The 18,285-nt window shown below is 37.9% G+C and overlaps 1 protein-coding gene across 17 annotated transcripts in view; it reads left to right on the plus strand.

Moving 5' to 3' along the window:
* The window catches only part of RFX3 (regulatory factor X3), a 289,212-nt gene extending 273,688 nt beyond the window's left edge, over positions 1 to 15,524 (plus strand). For 16 of the 17 annotated variants that reach the window (XM_079927662.1, XM_079927671.1, XM_079927672.1 and 13 more), the window contains 2 exons: positions 9,361 to 9,403; positions 13,370 to 13,923. In XM_079927662.1, coding sequence (XP_079783788.1) covers positions 9,361 to 9,403; positions 13,370 to 13,608 — 282 coding nt within the window. In that variant the 3' untranslated portion in view covers positions 13,609 to 13,923. Of the gene's footprint in view, positions 1 to 9,360; positions 9,404 to 13,369 lie in introns of all 17 variants that reach the window. The other variant, XM_079927666.1, reaches the window with a different exon arrangement.
* Positions 15,525 to 18,285: the final 2,761 nt, after the last annotated feature.

Here is an 18,285-nt window from a genome sequence, read left to right on the forward strand (position 1 = left end):
TAGCGATTCAGTATTTTTACAGATGATACTCATTTAAAGTTATCACAAAATAATGGCTATATTTCCCTGTGCTCTAAATATATCCTTGTTGCTTATCTGTTTTATACATAGTCGTTTATATCACTTCTTAGAAATTTTGAAACAATATAAAGGTAGATAAATTACTGTGTTCCCAGGGCGCAGAGGGCAACAAAAAAGCCTGAACAGTCAGAATCATGATGAAAATATGCTACCCGGGTAGAGAGTAGCCAACAGCGCAAGTTGCCAGGATAGCTGGCTAGCCTGAAGGGGTAGAACCAACAGCAAATATAGGGCAGAATTTGCCTTGCTGTGAGGCAAACGGGCAGAAATCTTAGCCATCTTAGCAGGCTTCAGTAAAACTATTTGGAAATACATAGAAAAGTCCACTTCCAGAAAAAAAAAAAAAAAAAACAAGGAACACAAGATTTTACCAACTGGAACACTAACATGACTTGCGAATTTTTTAAAATCTGAAATCACTTTAAAGTCAGCAATTATTTTTCCTCAGTTGTGAAATCCTGTACCAGTGCTAAATGCAATGCTTTGACTAATTTGGTTCTCATTTGGAAGACATTAAAGAAAATAATAATGTTGTGAAATCCCTTATGATTGAAATTTCAAGACATTTCTCTCCACCGTCAAAAACATTCAAAATAGTTGCCACTACCTAATGCTTTTGTGATCGATTCTACTAACTTCGGTTAATAGAACTGAAATCATAGGAGATTGTGCAGCTATCTAAGGTTTGTAAAGTTCAGAACATTACAAAGTTCAAGCTAAGTACAGAATGTTGAAAGATTAGAATTGGGTCAAGAACTTCCAAATCTGCATGGGAACAATCTTCCTGCTTTTATAGGAACTGCTTTAAAGGCTCTTACTCCTTTATTGACTTCTTAGAAGAACAGAGCAAGAAGCAGTTGGTTAGGTCAAGGTTTACATGTTGACATTCATCTGAGCTTGTCAGCTATTTCTGGTTGTGTGATCATCCTCATTACGCTAAAGGTACAAAACATACACACACACACCATCCTTGTTTAGGACAGCCCTTCTCATGGTATTTGCTTGAGTCATAAATGGCTTGGTCAGTACATCAAGTGACTTCAACTTCAGCCCTAGACTGAGTTTATAGTGTCAACAACCTTAGGTCAAAGCCTAAGGAACACTTCCATTCTGAAGCAGCAGTACTCCTTGTAGCCCCACTCAGCTAGAGACATTTCATTTTGAAATCACCATCTTACGGTTTTAGGGTTAAATGGAATTCTAGGACTTTAGTATTTGAAAATTGAGTCTTGAAGACATTAAACCCTGTCTATTTCATATATGTGGAAACCTGAGGATCAAAGAGTATTATGTCTGGGGTCACAGGACTGATAGTTGCAGAGTTGGGATTCAAACGCAGGTGAGGCTGGCCCCACACCCCAAGTTGTTCGACACCCAAATTTAAATTTCATATTTCCCATTTAATACCTTTGCAACCTGGGCAAGTTATATATACGTATATCTCAAGAAAACTTGAGTTTTCTCATCAACAAAATAAACATAAGAACCATTCCTTCACAGGGATGTTGTGAGGACTAAAGTAGGAAGGAAGATAGGTATAGGTTATTAGGTATAGGTAGATAGATGGGGTGGATAGGCAGGCAAGCAGACAGGCACATACAAGGTACCGGATTTTTGTTAGTTCCATTTCCTTTCCCTTTCCTTTCCGTAAGTATATAAATGTCTGAAGTTATGTGTATTAGTCAAGAGGGACTATATTTGATTGCCTTCTACTCTGAATTAGATTTTTTAATATTGATTTTACACTGACAATCCAAGTAATACTGTGTTGAATTAGACCATCATTTCTTGACAATACAAACATAAGCTTAGAAGTTGAAATTAATAAAACAGATAACATAAAGGCATGTGAAGTCTTTAATAATACTATATTACAAGGGGAAAATAGCCTGTAGACTGTTTTTGAATGGTGAGTCAAATGATTCATGGAATTACAAAGCATCCACCCACATTATTTGGGATGTAGCCAAAGTGGTAATCAGAGGCAAACTAATTCAATGCTTTATAAAACACCGCCAACATAATAGAATGGGGAAAGGAGTCAATTAGAAAAGAAAATGGCAACATTAGGGAGGAAGCATAAACATAATTGGGTCTAACTAGACATAGCTAGACTTGGATAAAATCTTATCAGTAGGATTGATTGAAAGGTCTTATACGTACTTATGAAGCGGGAAGAAAGTATTATATATAAAATTATATATATATATGTAAAATTTATGCAAGTTAAAAGGTAAATGTCCCAAAGAGACATCTAATGTCAGCTAATCCCCCGCTAGCACCTTGGCATCTGGCTGCAGCGTCTATACAGCATGGATCCTCATGGAACCATGGAGTAGTGTTAACACAAGAGGGCTTTTCCAAGGTTGTTGGAGCTGCTTGTTGTGCAGTTTGGTGGCACAGGTTGCTCTCATGAAACTGTCCAAAGGACCAGTATGTATGTAACTGGTCCTTAGTGTGTAACTTTATCATCAGAGTTTCTCCTTAGGCCTCCGTTTGGATGTGGAGCTTAGGGCTGTTCTGGCCCCGCTACTCAGTAGCTTTTGATTCCCTCAGTTTTGACTTCCACTTCTTTGTCAGGAATGACTTCCTTATGTGTCATCACTAACAACTTTCAGCTCTGTGATCTTGGTAAACTTCTTGGATGTATGTGTGCTTCCAATAAGTCTAAACCTTGAAATGCATGCTATGAAAAACTTTCAGAGATAGGAAGTTTTATACATAAAATTCAAAGTCTGTAAATGAAAATAAAGAACAAATGCCCTTAGTGAGAAATATATTATAAAAAATGAATTTGTGCCTATATACAATACCATCCCACCTCACCCCTAATGAAGAGCACAAAACAGACAAAATTGAGGGGAAAATTACTGTGTTACAAGCGGCTTGATCTGGAGGATGTATTTCCTCCAATAGTAGAAAAAAATGTACTGTCAAATGATTTTATTCAGGCAAATATGACAGTTTTTTTTGAGGTAGCTTAGATGTGTGTAGTAGGAGGTATAATGACCCCCAAAGGTGTCTACATCCTAACCCTGGGAACATGTGGATATGTTAGTTTACAGATGGACTTAAGGTTACTAATTAATTGACCTTAAAATAAGGAGATTAACCTTGATTATCTGGATTGGCCCACTGTGATCACAAGGGTCTTTAAAAGTGGAAGAGAGAAGCAGAAGAGTCAGTGTCAGAGTGATGTAGTGGAAGAAAGACTTGACCGGACATTGCTGGCTCTGAAGATAGACGGGGGTCACACCCAGGACTGTGGGCAGCCTCTAAAAGCTGGAAAAGGAAAAAAGCAATTCTCCCTAAAAATTTTCAGAGAGGAATACAACCCCGCCAACACCTTAATTTTAGCTCAGCGAGACCCATTTTGGAATTCTGACTTCCAGAATTAAAAAATAGTAAGTTTGTATTATTTATAGCCACCACATTTGTGGTAATTTGTTTCAGCAGCAATAGGAAACTATTACAGTATAAAAGCTAAATTGCTCTGAATGAAGTCAGTTATTACTTGTGGATTATGAACTCTTCCTCCAGTATATTATTTTTTTCTTACTTCCTCCCCTCCTCTACATACATCTCACTGACATGTCTCCATGGATGACTCCACCCCAAAAACCATCCTCATCTAGAACTATTCCTTATTTGCTTTTACCAATGGAGAACTTATGCTATTGGACTATCTCTTCACATCTTCATCCAAATTGGAAAAAAAACTCCCCACTAGGGAGGCTTGCCCCATCTAAATCACTAATACATGTAATCTTTTTCCCAGTCTCTTTTCCATGCAGTCTTTCCTCGTATCCTAGACTTCATCCCTCTTCACCCACTAATTGACACAAACACCAACCTTTATCTGTCTCTGTCTGTACATACAAGCCTCCATAGAAAAGAGAGGAAGATTAGTCTTCCAACTGATTTCCATCTTTAAAACTTGACCCATGTTTCTTTCCTTGTGACCGTCATTTTTTGATGAAGCTAGTTCTTAAAGCCTCTGGTTCTATATCCTCCCTGTGGCCAAAGTCTTCACACCTTCCTTAAAGACAAAATCTTCCATTCCCTTCACTGTCTGTGAACTGGACCAAATCTTCTAGGGTTTACAAGTTCTTTTAGCCAAAGGCCAGCTCATCATCCATTTTTTATAAAGTTTTATTAGAACACATTCATGCCCACTCATATAACTATCATCTATGGCTATTTTTGCCCTGTAGTAGCAGAGCTGAGTAATTGCAACAGGACCGTAACGCCTAAAATATTTACTGTCTGACCCCTTACTAACCCCTGTTCTAGACCATACACTTCCATATTTTGGTGCCAGCATGTAAATCAGTTATACATTGTGTGTGTCTGTGTGTGTGTGTGGGGGGGGGGGAGATTGTATCTGCCTGCCTGTAAATCTATAAATCTGGGCATACCAGCAGAGAGATTTTGTGGTAAGATGTGGTTTCTGTGGAGGATGTTTACCTGGCTGCCCAGATGGTGTGGTTATGATTACTCACTAACCTTCCTCCCCAGGATGGGGTAAACTCTTCCAGCAGGGAAAGCATCCCCACGGGTGAGGTCTTCATCCCAGTCCTTGAACTCCTTCCTTCTATCCCCAGTCTCTGTTTTGTGGGCCCCCGTGGATCCTCACCAGTTTGCTGTCTGAGCCCCCTGGCTTCCTCTGCATTGTTTCACTTTCCAGCTATTACAATACAAGTCTTGCCTCCCTTATTGTGGAAGGTTCACTGCTGCTGTATCTAACCTGCAATGGTCTCTGCAGTATACCTGTGGGCTGCATCCTCCCATGCTGAGCCTGATTTCTCTCATGGTGCCTGTGCTTAGGCCTCACAGTCCTATGATGAACTGCTTCTCAGCTGCTTGGCCACAAGTCAGGGTCATACTCAGGGTTGCTCTCAAGGATGCTGCCAGTAGTCACATAGGCTGTGCTGACCAGTCTCCCATTTATACTTCCTGGCCATTACTACTCGTCATGAATTTATGGTCTAACAGACTCCCACTGCCTGCCTTGACCACACATTTTTTAGTCTGCTGCTGTCCAGGAGCATGCTCATTATTATGACCGGTTGTCAGGGCCTGGAGAAATGGTTTCTAGGCAAGGAGGTCTTTCTTCCTAAAAACAACAGCTATGCTTTCTCTATGTTCCATTCTGTTTCTACTTCAGAACGTTCCCTATTTATCTATCTGGCTGACAGAACTTTTAACTCCTATGTACATCAAAGGCCATATGCTTTCTACCCCAGAGCACACTTTAAATCCCTTAATTTATATTCTTTCTTCCATGTAGGAAACATACATACTTTCTCTCTCTCTCTCCCTCTCCCTCCCACTCCCTTACTCCCTCCCTTCCTAAACTGATGGTCAGAATATCTGGTCTCAAATCTAACACCACCATATTTCCTTACAATGTTAGACAAATTAACATGTTTTCAATAGCTGCAAGATTAAATCTAAGCTCCTTACCTAGCCAGATTCATAAGTTTTTTGTGAGGTGCTGATGAACAGTGACAGGGAAGGAGATGCTTAAGTAGGGCTGTGAGGAAAAGCCTCTCTGAAGAAGTGATATTGAGAAAGTGATACTTGAGGTCATCATATTTGAGAGGAAGCCAACTATATGCTGAACCATGAAAGTACTTTATAAGCTGTAAGACGTCACCTCAGTGAATAGTAGTCCCCTCCAGTCCCCTGTGCAGCAGGGGAAATTAGAAAGCAGTAAGAGTTTTTCAGTTTCTGAAGCTATAACTTTTCAGTAATCTCTGGACTTCCTTGCCAACCTCTATTTTTTTTATTTATTTATTTTTTTTTTTTTTTGCGCTACGCGGTCCTCTCACTGCTGTGGCCTTTCCTGTTACGGAGCACAGGCTCCGGACGCGCAGGCTCAGCGGCCATGGCTCACAGGCCCAGCCGCTCCGCGGCATGTGGGATCTTCCCGGACCAGGGCACGAACCCTCGTCCCCTGCAACGGCAGGCGGACCCTCAACCATTGAGCCACCAGGGAAGCCCCAACCTCCATTTTTTTAATCCAAATCATGTCTCTCCTTCTCCTCTTCTGTTGCTAGTGTGTGCTGGCCTCATTTACGTCCCTGTCGTCTCTCTCCTGTCTGTGATGCCGCCGTCCTTATGCCCGCTCTCAGTCTTCCCTGCCTCCCTTCCCTTCCTTCCTCCCTTCCTGCTACTTTGACTTGCTGCTCCCTCCAAACTCCCTTTCTAATAACCCTGTGGTTTTAAAACCTTCCTGAAGGTTTCCTAGGCTGCCTTGGTTTTTGGCTAAACTACCTGTCCTTTTTAATATAAACAACTTCTGATACTCACCTTCAGAAAGAGGGAATATTTCCAAATTAATCTGACTGGAACTTGGCTGGCAGAGTGCCTAGCACATAATAAGCTCTCAATAAATATTTTTTGAATGCTGAATGAACGAACTGATTGTCCTGATCTTACCTACTCTATCTGTAGGATTAGGGTGTTTTTTTTCCTTAATCACATGTATATTCTTTTTTTTTTTCTTGGCTGCGTTGGGTCTTTGTTGCTGCGCGCGGGCTTTCTCTAGTTGCGGCGAGCGGGGGCTACTCTTTGTTGCGGTACGAGGGCTTCTCATTGCGGTGGCTTCTCTTGTTACGGAGCACGGGCTCCAGGTGCGTGGGCTTCAGGAGTTGTGGCTCACGGACTTCAGAGTGCAGGCTCAGTAGTTGTGGCTCACGGGCTTAGTTGCTCCGCGACATGTGGGATCTTCCCGGACCAGGGCTTGAACCCATGTCCCCTGTATTGGCAGGTGGGTTCTTAACCACTGCGCCACCAGGGAAGTCCTCAAATGTATATTCTTTGCTCACACATAAAATGCATATTAAAACCTTCACCTTCCACTATACAGGTATATCAAAACCTCTTATTCACAATATTTTTATTTTAAATCTACTGTATGTTGTACATATGGAACTTTGTCATTAATCCCAGAGACAACTACAGGCATTGGCAGTATCTTGAGGATTTTTTTTTTCTTTTTTTCCACAGTGTCCCTCACAGTGCATGGTCACAAGCCCTCAGCATTGAGTATGCAAATGTTTACTTACTAATGCTAATAATGATTACAGAGATTTCGATTGTTTTTGGTTTTTATTTTCATCATCCTGAGTAATCAGATTTATTCATTCAGATTAAGCAGAAATTTTCAAAGGAAAATCTTTCTATTACGTTGTCATATTTTCAGTTAAGTAGCAACTAAAAGCAGTGTTTCTTTCGAAGAAAAATTTCCATATGTGTTCAAAGTTTGGTTTTAGCCCCTTTGCATGATATTATTGATCACTGATGGCAGTAATAATTTAGTCTCAAACAACTTTTCAAGATTTATTAAAAACAAATGGTGCATTCACTTTTTATAGATATGGAAGGTATGTTTAGGCTCATCACTGCCAACTCATTTCCAGTATTGGGTCTTAAGTGTTGTTAAGTACTCATTTAAAAGAAATAAAAATCTTACTCTATGTGTCAACTAGAAATAACATATAAATGACCCTTCAGCTTTGGGCATTCTCTGTTTATAGTTCTAAAAATTTAAATAATACCAAAAATAGGTAAAGAATCCTGTTGTGTTTTTTGGTGCTTTTATTATATTCTTTAATTCAAGAAATCCTGTACAATTTAAACTGTGGTTTTTATTTAGACTAACATAAGGTTCTGAGCCATGTGAACAGGAACAACTTCAAAACAACAGTTCAGTATTTAGGATTTTATGTTTGCTGCCCATGGGACGTAACTATAACGCAATGGGGCAGTCCTTCAAACAAATATACTAAGAGTTGTGCAACCAGGAGGCCCTTGTCCCCTTCAAGGCAGTCACCTCGGGAGGCTACACATTGGTTCAGTAATACTGCCATGGCTTAAAGTGGTGTGGAATGCCTCTTTTTAAACTGCCTCTGAACTGCTAAGAAATAATAAAGAGTAAAATGACACATTATTTTAAATATCCTGAATTGTGGCAGAGATGCATTTAAATTTGGTAAGTAATCAGAAATCATCTCAGGACCAAGTACAATGAATAAAATGTGGCGTGTTTGGAGTCACAGTTTGATGTAAAACAACAAGATGGGCTTTCTTGAATGATACATAAACTAACTCTTGAAATTGGTTGTCAAAGAGGAATTCCAGAATCTTGAACCTTGGAATAAATGTATAAGCTCCCAAGGTAGCTACTATGAAGAACAACTCATGTTTAGATAAAAAAAAGAAATTATGTGTGTGTATGTTTGCAAAATAAGATCAGTTTTATTACTTTATAGACATATGTTGTAGATGAAAAAAATACTCCTATCATGGAACTCTTTATAAGCAAACTTCCGAATGTAAGTAGAATTTCTCTCTCACCCTTTCTAAGCTTTTTGAGAAACCCGAATTTCTAATAATGACTTATTCTGAATCTTCAGCTTTAAAAAAAAAAGTAATGTTTACCATTTAAAAAGCAGGTGCTATGAGGTTTCACTTCACCTTTTTCCAATTAGCTTCGTTACCTCTGCTCTTCAATTTTTTATTTATGTTCACCCTGAGACTCTTAAAATATATTTTTTCACTGTAAAAATATCAAGCTTTTGAACTAAGGTAGCAAGTAAAGTCTAAGCTGAAGGTTATTAATTGTTCCATATTGTTTTAATACCTTTTTTGTTGCACTAATAACAATCAGATGCATTTCTTTTTTAATTTGGGACCCTGTTATCTTAGTAAATAAGAAGATCAATTACAAGAAGAGAAGTCTCAAAGATTTTGTAAACATAAATACTCTCAGTGTTGGGGCTCCTATTATGTTTTTCATTTCTACAAATAAAAACTCAAAAAAACAGAGTTCAACCAAGTGGCTGGACCATGTTTCTATAGTGTAGACTCCGGGTGGACTCACGTACAGTTAATGGGGGTGGAGCTGATGCATCCTGCTTCGTCAGAGCTTTTCCAAATTTATTCTACCACATCCATCTTCATCCAGGTCAGCCAGGCCCCTATTGCTTCACTGCTGAGTTCAAATAATAAAAAGTAAAATGGAGCATGGAAGACAGAAAATTGTTATCCTTTTGCAAAAAGGCTAAGACAGCTAAATTGTGACACAGTTTAAACTGTTCAATTTTGACAGGTTTGATTGGAAAATTAGGTGACCTGTGTAGTTAGAGATCAAAATGGTCGCTAGTTTACAGTTTTAAAAAGTCGTAGTGTGGTATTTTTACTGCAGTCTCTGAGAATATTATTTTATTCTGCTTGGTAGTAACTGTTGCACAAATGACTATTGTTTTGCAGTTTGGTGATTTAAATGCTGTGTCTCCTGGAAATCTGGATAAAGGTAAGAATTGAAAATAATGTACATTTTTAGGGACTTTTTTTGAGTAAGAAATTCTCATAGAGGAAAATGTGTATGTGTATAGCACTTTTATTTTGTGGAAATGGCATACAATCCTTGATGAATATGATAGTTAAGTCTTTTGGAATCTTTTTTATTTCTCCATTTCTATGCTTTCTTTATGTTACATATATTAAGTGCAAGAATTGAATTTAAATACAGTTTAAACTCTTCTTGATTTTCTTTGCCTGCAATTAAGTACAAGTAACCAGAAATTATTTCTGGCTTTCGCCAGAGTTCTGAAAAAAGTGATAAAATTGGGTCAAATATTTTTATTTAAGGCCCACCCGGCAAGAAAAAGATTCCTCAGCGTACTCAAGTCACCAATTCACACTTTTCAGTGGAAAAAGAACTCAGAGATAACAATGAAGTTTACTATAAAAGCAAGATCAGTATTGGGGTAGATGAAAAGGATAACATGTATACTTTTAAATTTTCATATCAGCTTTGCCACTCTAATGTGACAACACAATATATAATTCTGAAGAAACTCACGACCTATAAAACCACAGAGTAAAAGGTACAGGGCTCGAAGGAAAATGAGGTTGGAATAGAGTGCACACAAAGAGAAACAATTCTGAAAAAAATACCAGCTCAGTTGTTGTTTTTCTTTTTTTAATGTAAAATTTCTAATAAATAAGCACTGCAGAAAATATATACCTTTCTTCAAAAAACAAAAACAAAAAAAGTGAAGATTTCTTGAGGTTTTAAGGAATTGAGTTTTGGAGTCAGGGAGAAAGTGTCCATAGACTGGGGAGAACTACACCATTATCCCTTCCAGGACAGAGCCAGAGCCAGTGGGGAAACTGAGGCATGAGGAAGCACGTGGGGAATCCACACACGAGGTGCCACACTGTTCTCTGCAGCGTCCTGTACTAGGGTACTCCGTGTTCAGCTTCCGTGCCTCCTTGGTGATGGAAGACATTCACATGCCGGGGAAAGTCCTGTGTGAATCAACATCACTCCCACTTTAAACTCCTATCACTATTTATTAACTGTGTACGCGTTAATTCCTGTTTTAGCAACATGCATAATAGCAAAACAGGAAAAGTAGAGAATGATAGCCCCAAAACATCATTGTTGCAAATATATACTCTATAGGATTAACCAAAGAAACATCAGAGAGGCAAATCAATGATGAGGCCAGTTTGTAAATTCAGAGCAGGAAAAGTGGCTGTTGAAATGCAGGCCCAACATATAAGGCAACCCCGATGATGCACTGACACCAAAGCCTCATAATTCAAATTTGGGGATTTCATCCCAGGGTGTCCGGAGGTGTAGTAGGAATGTTGCTCCTGGGCCAAACACTGAATGGCAGCCAGTCTTCCTTGTCAAGCGTTGAACCAAAGTCTTTGGTAAACTCCAGCAGCACCTAGTTTTAGTTTTTGTGTACCAAATTCCCATAACTTCAAGTAGGTTCCCAGGAAATGTCTTTTGAGTCTCTATAGGAGCATAAAATGTCTGTGGGAACTAGAGAAAGGGCTTGCTTTTGTGATTGCTTTGTAGCCTATCCAGAGGAACCCTGTCACTCACAAGTGGACCTGAAGCAGCGTGGCCTGGAGCACTGGAGTTTGTTCTGTCCATCTCCCCATTGCCTTTTCCGTCCACAGCAGGGTAGATGAAAGGACATCCCATTCTCTCTCCACTTGCCTGCCTGCTTGAAATGATTTTTTTTTTTCTTTTACTGCTGCCTCTTTTATTACTTTGACACTATTTCTCAGTCACAGAAAAGTTGGTAGAGAGGGAGCCAAGGAGCAGTGTGACTTGCCCTCACCTTCCTCGGGTGGCTCTGCTGGTCCCATTCACCTCTAGACTGGATGCTTCTTGAGAATTAACCAAACTAGCATATTCAGAACCTAAGGTTTGAATGTGAAATCTTTAAGAAATTTTGGGGGGCTTTTTCCACAAAATGAGAGTTTGATTTTTTTCTGGATAATAAAAGTAACATTAGTTATGTATAAAGATTTCAAATAATGCAGAGAATTAGAAATTACAGAAAGTAAAAACTTCATAGTCAAAAGCCAGAGAGACTACCACCATTAAGAATTTAGTGTGAGGATCCTTCCAGACCTTTTGTTTGTTCATATGAAAACAAATGCAAAAAAAAATGCAAAAGTGTCATACAAGCATATTTTGATTATATCCTCTTAATGAAGCAAATGTCTACCAAACGTAGCCCTTTCCGGCAGCTCGCCAGCCCTTCGAATGTGCTTGTTCGGACAAACTGTAATGCTATCCTCAAGTCCTTTACCAGAGGCGAACGGTAACCGGATAAAGCAGGTGGCCAAAACAGCTTACCTCGTCCCAGAGAACTTCTTCTGTTTATCATTCAATGCATCACAGACACCATTTCTAGTCAGTGTATCTAATCTCAATCTTTTTAATCACACAACCTTCCCAGAAGACGTTGCTCCCGGCAACTGCACAACTGTACAACCTGCACCTTATATGGAGGCCCTATTATTCCTCACCACTTTTCTCTGGAACCATCTTTGCACCAATTGATAATAAGAGAAGCAACGTCAGGGAGCCCATTTACGCCGAGAACTGTATTAGCAGAACTGCTGCAGGTGTGCCCCAAATGGTAAAACTAGACTCAACACCTCTTAGACAGAGTCCAGCTGACATTGCAGTAACTTGTTACACACTCTTTGCATGTGACATGCCATAGAATATAATGGAGATCTGATTCTGTTAATACAAAAGTCACCATAATAAGTCAGAAATATAAGAATAAGTGTAGATATCTTTTATTTATAGATGAGGTTTTGGTGTAATTATGTGTGGAGGCTTTTTCGGTAAACAATAAAACATGTCGAGGATGAAGTAAAAAGACTTCTTTTTTTTTTTGCCTGTGCCACGTGGCTTGTGGGATCTTAGTTCCCTGACCAGGGATCGAAACCAGGCCCAGAAGTGAAAGCACAGAGTCCTAACCACTGGACCACCAGGGAATTCCCAGTGAAAAGATTTTTGAGGCAGAAATATATCCCTAGCTGTTTAAAAATTAGCGCTTATGAAGAGGTATTCTCTCCACTCCTCTGAGGAGAATCTTACACAGTAGTAAAGCTGTGTGAGAGCATTTTCTCTCTATGCTGTGCTTTTGAATTTTAACAGTGCATGCTGGAAAAAATTAAATAGTATTCCATTATAATGATGTTTTAGTTAATATAAAATGTATTAAAATTTGGAAGTAACAGTGACTATTTATACACCTGATTTCCAGAAATGAATACTAGCTGTTAACAGAGAGTATCAGTGTTGCTAGGAATGGAAATTCACTGTGCATTTTTAATCTGATACTACTGCCTCAGTCTTCATTTTGTAATAAAAGTTAAGGGTCTAATTAATATTGTGATCTACAACATTCATGTGCACAGAAGGTCTGTAAGCAGCCCCTGCTTATGCATGCTATAGTTATTTCGTGATTCAACATAGGTCTCACCTACATTAACATCAGCACAGATAAAATTTATATCAGATGTAGAATTTCAGAGGAAAAACAAATTTTTTTCTTTCTTTCTTCCTTTTGTTTTTTTCATAGTTAGCATTTTTCAGCGCAATACATTCCCCAAAGCCAGCGTAGTGTACCCAAGTGACTACTTTATAATGACACAAATTATGCCACTAGTTAATGTAAAAACTTTAGGGAACTCCAAAGGTCTTCTTAAAAGACCTATTAAAGATATCAATCACAAACCCAAGAATAAATTACCTTCGCTGTGTTTAAAAGAATAGAGCACTGACACAGGTAAAATCTGTTGAAAGGACAACCCACAAGCTTTGTCCCCCAAGAAGCGCTAAGGAGTTGCTTTCTCAATGTACTATATTAAAGTGTTCCTAAAGCATTTGTTGGTTGCTCCTTCCCAGTTTGTCTTCTGGTAATAGTCTTGGTATTATTTGTTTGTGCAGATGAAGGCAGTGAAGTGGAGAGTGAAATGGATGAGGAATTAGATGACTCTTCAGAACCTCAAGCCAAAAGAGAGAAAACCGAGCTGAACCAGGCATTTCCGGTAGGCTGTATGCAGCCTGTCCTCGAGAGTGGCGTGCAGCCAAGCCTCCTGAATCCAATTCACAGCGAGCACATCGTCACGAGTACTCAGACTATCAGACAGTGCAGCGCTACAGGAAATACCTACACTGCAGTCTAAAGAATATTAAAACGTATTTTTCCAGCTAACATTAACCCTGTTGATATTGGGCTTAAGTTGAAATTTTAATAAGCCTGAAGGTCAACGGTTGTCAAATTCTCTGTGCTGAACATTACCTTTTTGGAGTTGTGAAATGGAATGGGTGTATGTATTTTGCCAGGTCTTTTTTTTTTTTTTTTTAATGTAAACAAATTATTTGCTTCTTAATGATGAGTTTTTTTCCCCTTAGTTTTGGGTGTCAAGAAGGATTTTTACAACACTTAATGTCAATGTTTTTGTTTTCTTATAATTAAAAAATAATTTACATTTTTTGTAGCTTAAAATATTTTATTGTTGATTGTTAGTCTTGGTGTATGATTTCATGTGTAAGTTTTTAATTAGATGCACTTCTGTGAAATATCAAAAGAAATGATTTTCTTTGATTTACACTGGAGGCATGCCCACTGGGCAGCAGATGCATCAAATTTGCTTTTGAAAGGTGCTTTTCATTGGACAGAACCACAAGACACTATTTTCATAACATTTTGGAGTATGGAGAGAGAATACAGAGCATTTTTATTATAGTGCTAGAGGGTTGGGAAGGTCATCTATTTTTCTCTGAAGAAAAGTTGAGCTGTGCATTTATCAGTTCAGAGTAAATGACAGAATTGCAAGAGATTATGCTAATATGTACATAATTTGTGTACATAATTATTAAACCATGTTAATGCAAGCTTCCGTTAAACATTGAATTTTAACTGTTATTTGCATACCAATTCCTCTGTTTAAAGACTACTGATTCTGTATTTGGGACCACTGCACAGATGCATTCTGCTGTTGAGTGGGGCTGTTATAGTTAGATACTGAAGCTGAAAAAAATGACTTGACTTTTTTTTTTTTAAGTGTACATGCTACTTATGCTGAGCTGGACATACAGGAAACCATTCCATTTGAATGACTTTCTTTTATTCCAGGTCTTTTTCCTAATAGTAGTTCAATATGCTGCTATTATAAAAGAAAATTTATGGAATGCAAGGAATGTAGCAACCTGCATATCGTTATTTCCTTCAAAAATATTTCCTGGTTTCTAAAGTATGTGGATTTAAATTTTAAACAGAACCTGAAGGCAGTGTAACTGGCACACCGCACTGTTGCTTATCCCCAATTCTGTAGGATTTGGATAGGTGGCTGGATGGACCAGTGCCGTTGAAGAATGTACATCAGGGATCATCGTACCTCGGCTATTACATGGTGCCTTAAAACAGAACTGAAGCTAAGGTTTAGTAAGGCTTATTTTGTTCATGTGAATTCCTCTTCAATCCATTTGACAAGGTGTGCCTGTCATTTTCAGATTCCCGAAGTAAGGACAGGTAACATGTTCTTCAAAGGAAATTTAGGGCAAACAAAGCAAAATGAAAAGACAAAAATCACTTCCCCTCTTTGAGTGACCGTGAATTTATTTTTGTTCCTAGAGCTGAATATTACTTGATTACAAATCACATTGCTTAAGGATTAAGGATCAGATTGCTATTGTGAAATAGCAGGCTAGTTTTAATTACCAACTTTGTTACAGAAAATCATATATATTTTAGACCATTCTTATCTAGTTATAACTTAAGAAAATTAACACAATAAGCAGGTACTTATTGAAGTGCATCTTTTCAGTCTAAATGTTTCTCTGTGTGTCTCAGTGTCTGTGTGCCCACATGCACGCGCGAGTGTCCGTGGGCAGGAGTCAGCTACCAAGTCAGAAGGTGAGATCCCAGAGAGGATAACACCCATCCCTACTTTAATTTACGTGAAAAGCAAGGTTCTTTTAAGCTCTCAAATTATTAACCAACAACAACAAAAACAGGCACATCCATTTATTTAAATAGTTCTAAAAAAGCTAATTAGCAAAAATAAATAATACACAAATACATAGAGCCAAAAAAAGGGAAAGCACAAAATGATTTACAGATTATTAATGAGGCCTATATTACACTCAAGACGTTTATCTTTCCAGTTTTATTAGGGTGGGGAGGGCGGGGGCGGGGGGGTGGAAAGGAGAGGGTGAGCCAGTCTGTACAGTTGAAAATACCAAATGGCTTATTGGGTAACATGCAGTACATTTCAACTGTTGTTACTTGATTGCCTTAGACTACTCAAATAACTAAGATCAACAAAGCTTCTTAAGTAAACTTTAAATCATTCAGATATAATTTTTAAAATCAATTCAAATTTTGTATCATACAACTCACTCACATGTTTGAAAGTCTTCACTAGCATCCTAGCATCACCTTCATGTAAATGTCATTTAAATGATCATTCCCCTTTTTCCTCCCCTAAAGGCAATGAATTTGCACTATCACACACACAAACGCAAACAAACACCTTAAAGCTGCAAAGACTGTGTATCTACTTCATCGTGCATTAGGAAAGGTTTACAGGTAAAATTAAAATCTAAAAAGGAAAAAAAAAAGCTTCATTTTGATGCTCCTTTCTGAATTTTTTCACTTCCCCATTCACAACCCCCAGAACTTTATTATATCTGTGTTGGACCAAATGTATTTACTGGTTTCATCTTGTTTATTGAATGATTTTAAATGTATTTATTATCATTGTTTAATTTAATGTTGGATATATTTGTCTCATTAGAGGAATCTGATAATGGCAAATTTAGATTGATGAAAGTTAGGGATTGGGCACCGTACAGGATTCAACATTTCTTCCAATTGTTCATGGTTTGTTCTAAATTAGGACAGATTAGAGGAATTAAATATTGTTAACTTGTCTCACTAAAAATATTCTAATGTCTTTCACGAGCACAGTTAGGAACATTAATTCTTTGTGACTAGGGTAGGTAGTTCTGATCAATAGACAAAATAACATCTATGATCTCTGCTATTTCCAGTTATCTGTAATCCACAGTAAGACACACACACACATATATATACAAGATCTCACACACACACACACACACACACACACACATCTTAAGCAATTTCAAATTTAAATTGTGAAGTATATTAGAAAATAAAAACATCATAATTTATACAATTGAGCAAATTGGAGCAAACATGTATTGAACATTTTATTTTCATTTTTTCTGTTCACTGAAACTGACTTTTCTAAATAATATTATGACACTAACATTCTCAGAGTAGATTTATTGACAAGTGGCAAGTACACATTTTAAGGACTTCTTAATATTTCTTGACACTGTAATTAAACACTAGTCATGAAAAATATCTATGTAGACCTAGTGCTATGCTTTCTGTGAGGAAAAATGTGAGGAAGGCATGTTGGCTACTTTTAAGTTTCAAGAAAGATATTTCTGTGTAATAGGATTGAGTATCATGGGTATAGTTTGATCTTCACATACACTTTGAGAATCATACCCAAAAGATTGGAATTCACAAAGCCAGTGAACAATGGGGCGAAATGGATGAACCATGTCCTTGGAACACAGGGCCCAACTTTAAATTTTTTCTTTGGATATCAAGTGGCTGGTCACTTTTTCAGGATTCTCATCCAAACTACGCTTGGACTGACTGTATAAGTCTTACTGCCTTTACAGAAATCTGCTTTCCTTTTTGTGCTTTTTCTTGTACTGTATAGCACGGTTCATGCACCTCTCTTTAGATGGTGTACTTGAAAAACAAAAGTAAATTTTAGAAAATGATTTTTAACACTGCATACCTAAAATTAGTAGTGTGCAACATTGACTGCCTTTGATTTGTAGTAGATGAGTGAAAAGGAACACGTTCTTGTAGAATGCAGTTAAAGTCATTCAGGACTGAATACGGTTTCATTACCGTAATCATGAACCTTTTTACATGAACGCACTCTCTAGAAGTGCTAAACGTGATGCATTTTCAAATTTGAAAAATTCTTCAGATGATATATTCGAAACATCTAAAATAATGCTGTGCTTGAAATATTAGTGTAAAAGAAAAAAATGTGGGTCACTGTGATGTTGGTCCTCCCTGTGTGGACACAAGTAGAAAGTAAAAAACTGGCAAGTCACCTTTGTGTGCAATTTGAGGCAGTGGTTATATACAACAAATTGACCTTTGTTATAACCTCCCCTCCCCCAAATTCTTGGTGAGAAAATAGCAATCATCAAAAAATTGAAGTTAGAACTTGTGATTTGTATGAATCACACCAGAACATGGGGGAGAGGGGTTGACATGCAGTGCTATTGAAAATTAGGCTTGTCACTAGATCAGATCAACCTCCATGTGTATGGTTAGAACAAATCAATTAATGGAATCCTAGTATTTCTGCAACTTTGGTGATTTTTTTAAAACTGGAATAGAAGCATTAATTCAGTGCTTAGTTCTAGTATTAGAAAACCCCTTTGATGTAATGCCTTGTATTAACCCTTTGAGCATTGTAAGATATACAATGGGGGACAAAAGCCTTTCAGATCATTTATTTAGACTTAGACCGGTAAAATATACTCTATATCCAAATGTCTAATTATGCTGTTTTTTAAAGGGGGGGGTAGGAAGAGAAAGTGTTTCCACGCTGAACACTTGCATTTTATATACAACTCTTAATTTTCTTCAAGAGGGCTTGATATATTTATTCCCAAATATTCACTGCCATCTAAGTAAGTGTACTGTTTACAGAAAAAAAATCAACTTTTCTAGCATCACATCATGACTCTAGAAAAGGAGGACAAATACATGGGCCTGTAGACCTATGTTGTAA

Source organism: Stenella coeruleoalba, assembly GCF_951394435.1.
Source record: "Stenella coeruleoalba genome assembly, chromosome: 7".
Taxonomy (NCBI): domain Eukaryota; kingdom Metazoa; phylum Chordata; class Mammalia; order Artiodactyla; family Delphinidae; genus Stenella; species Stenella coeruleoalba.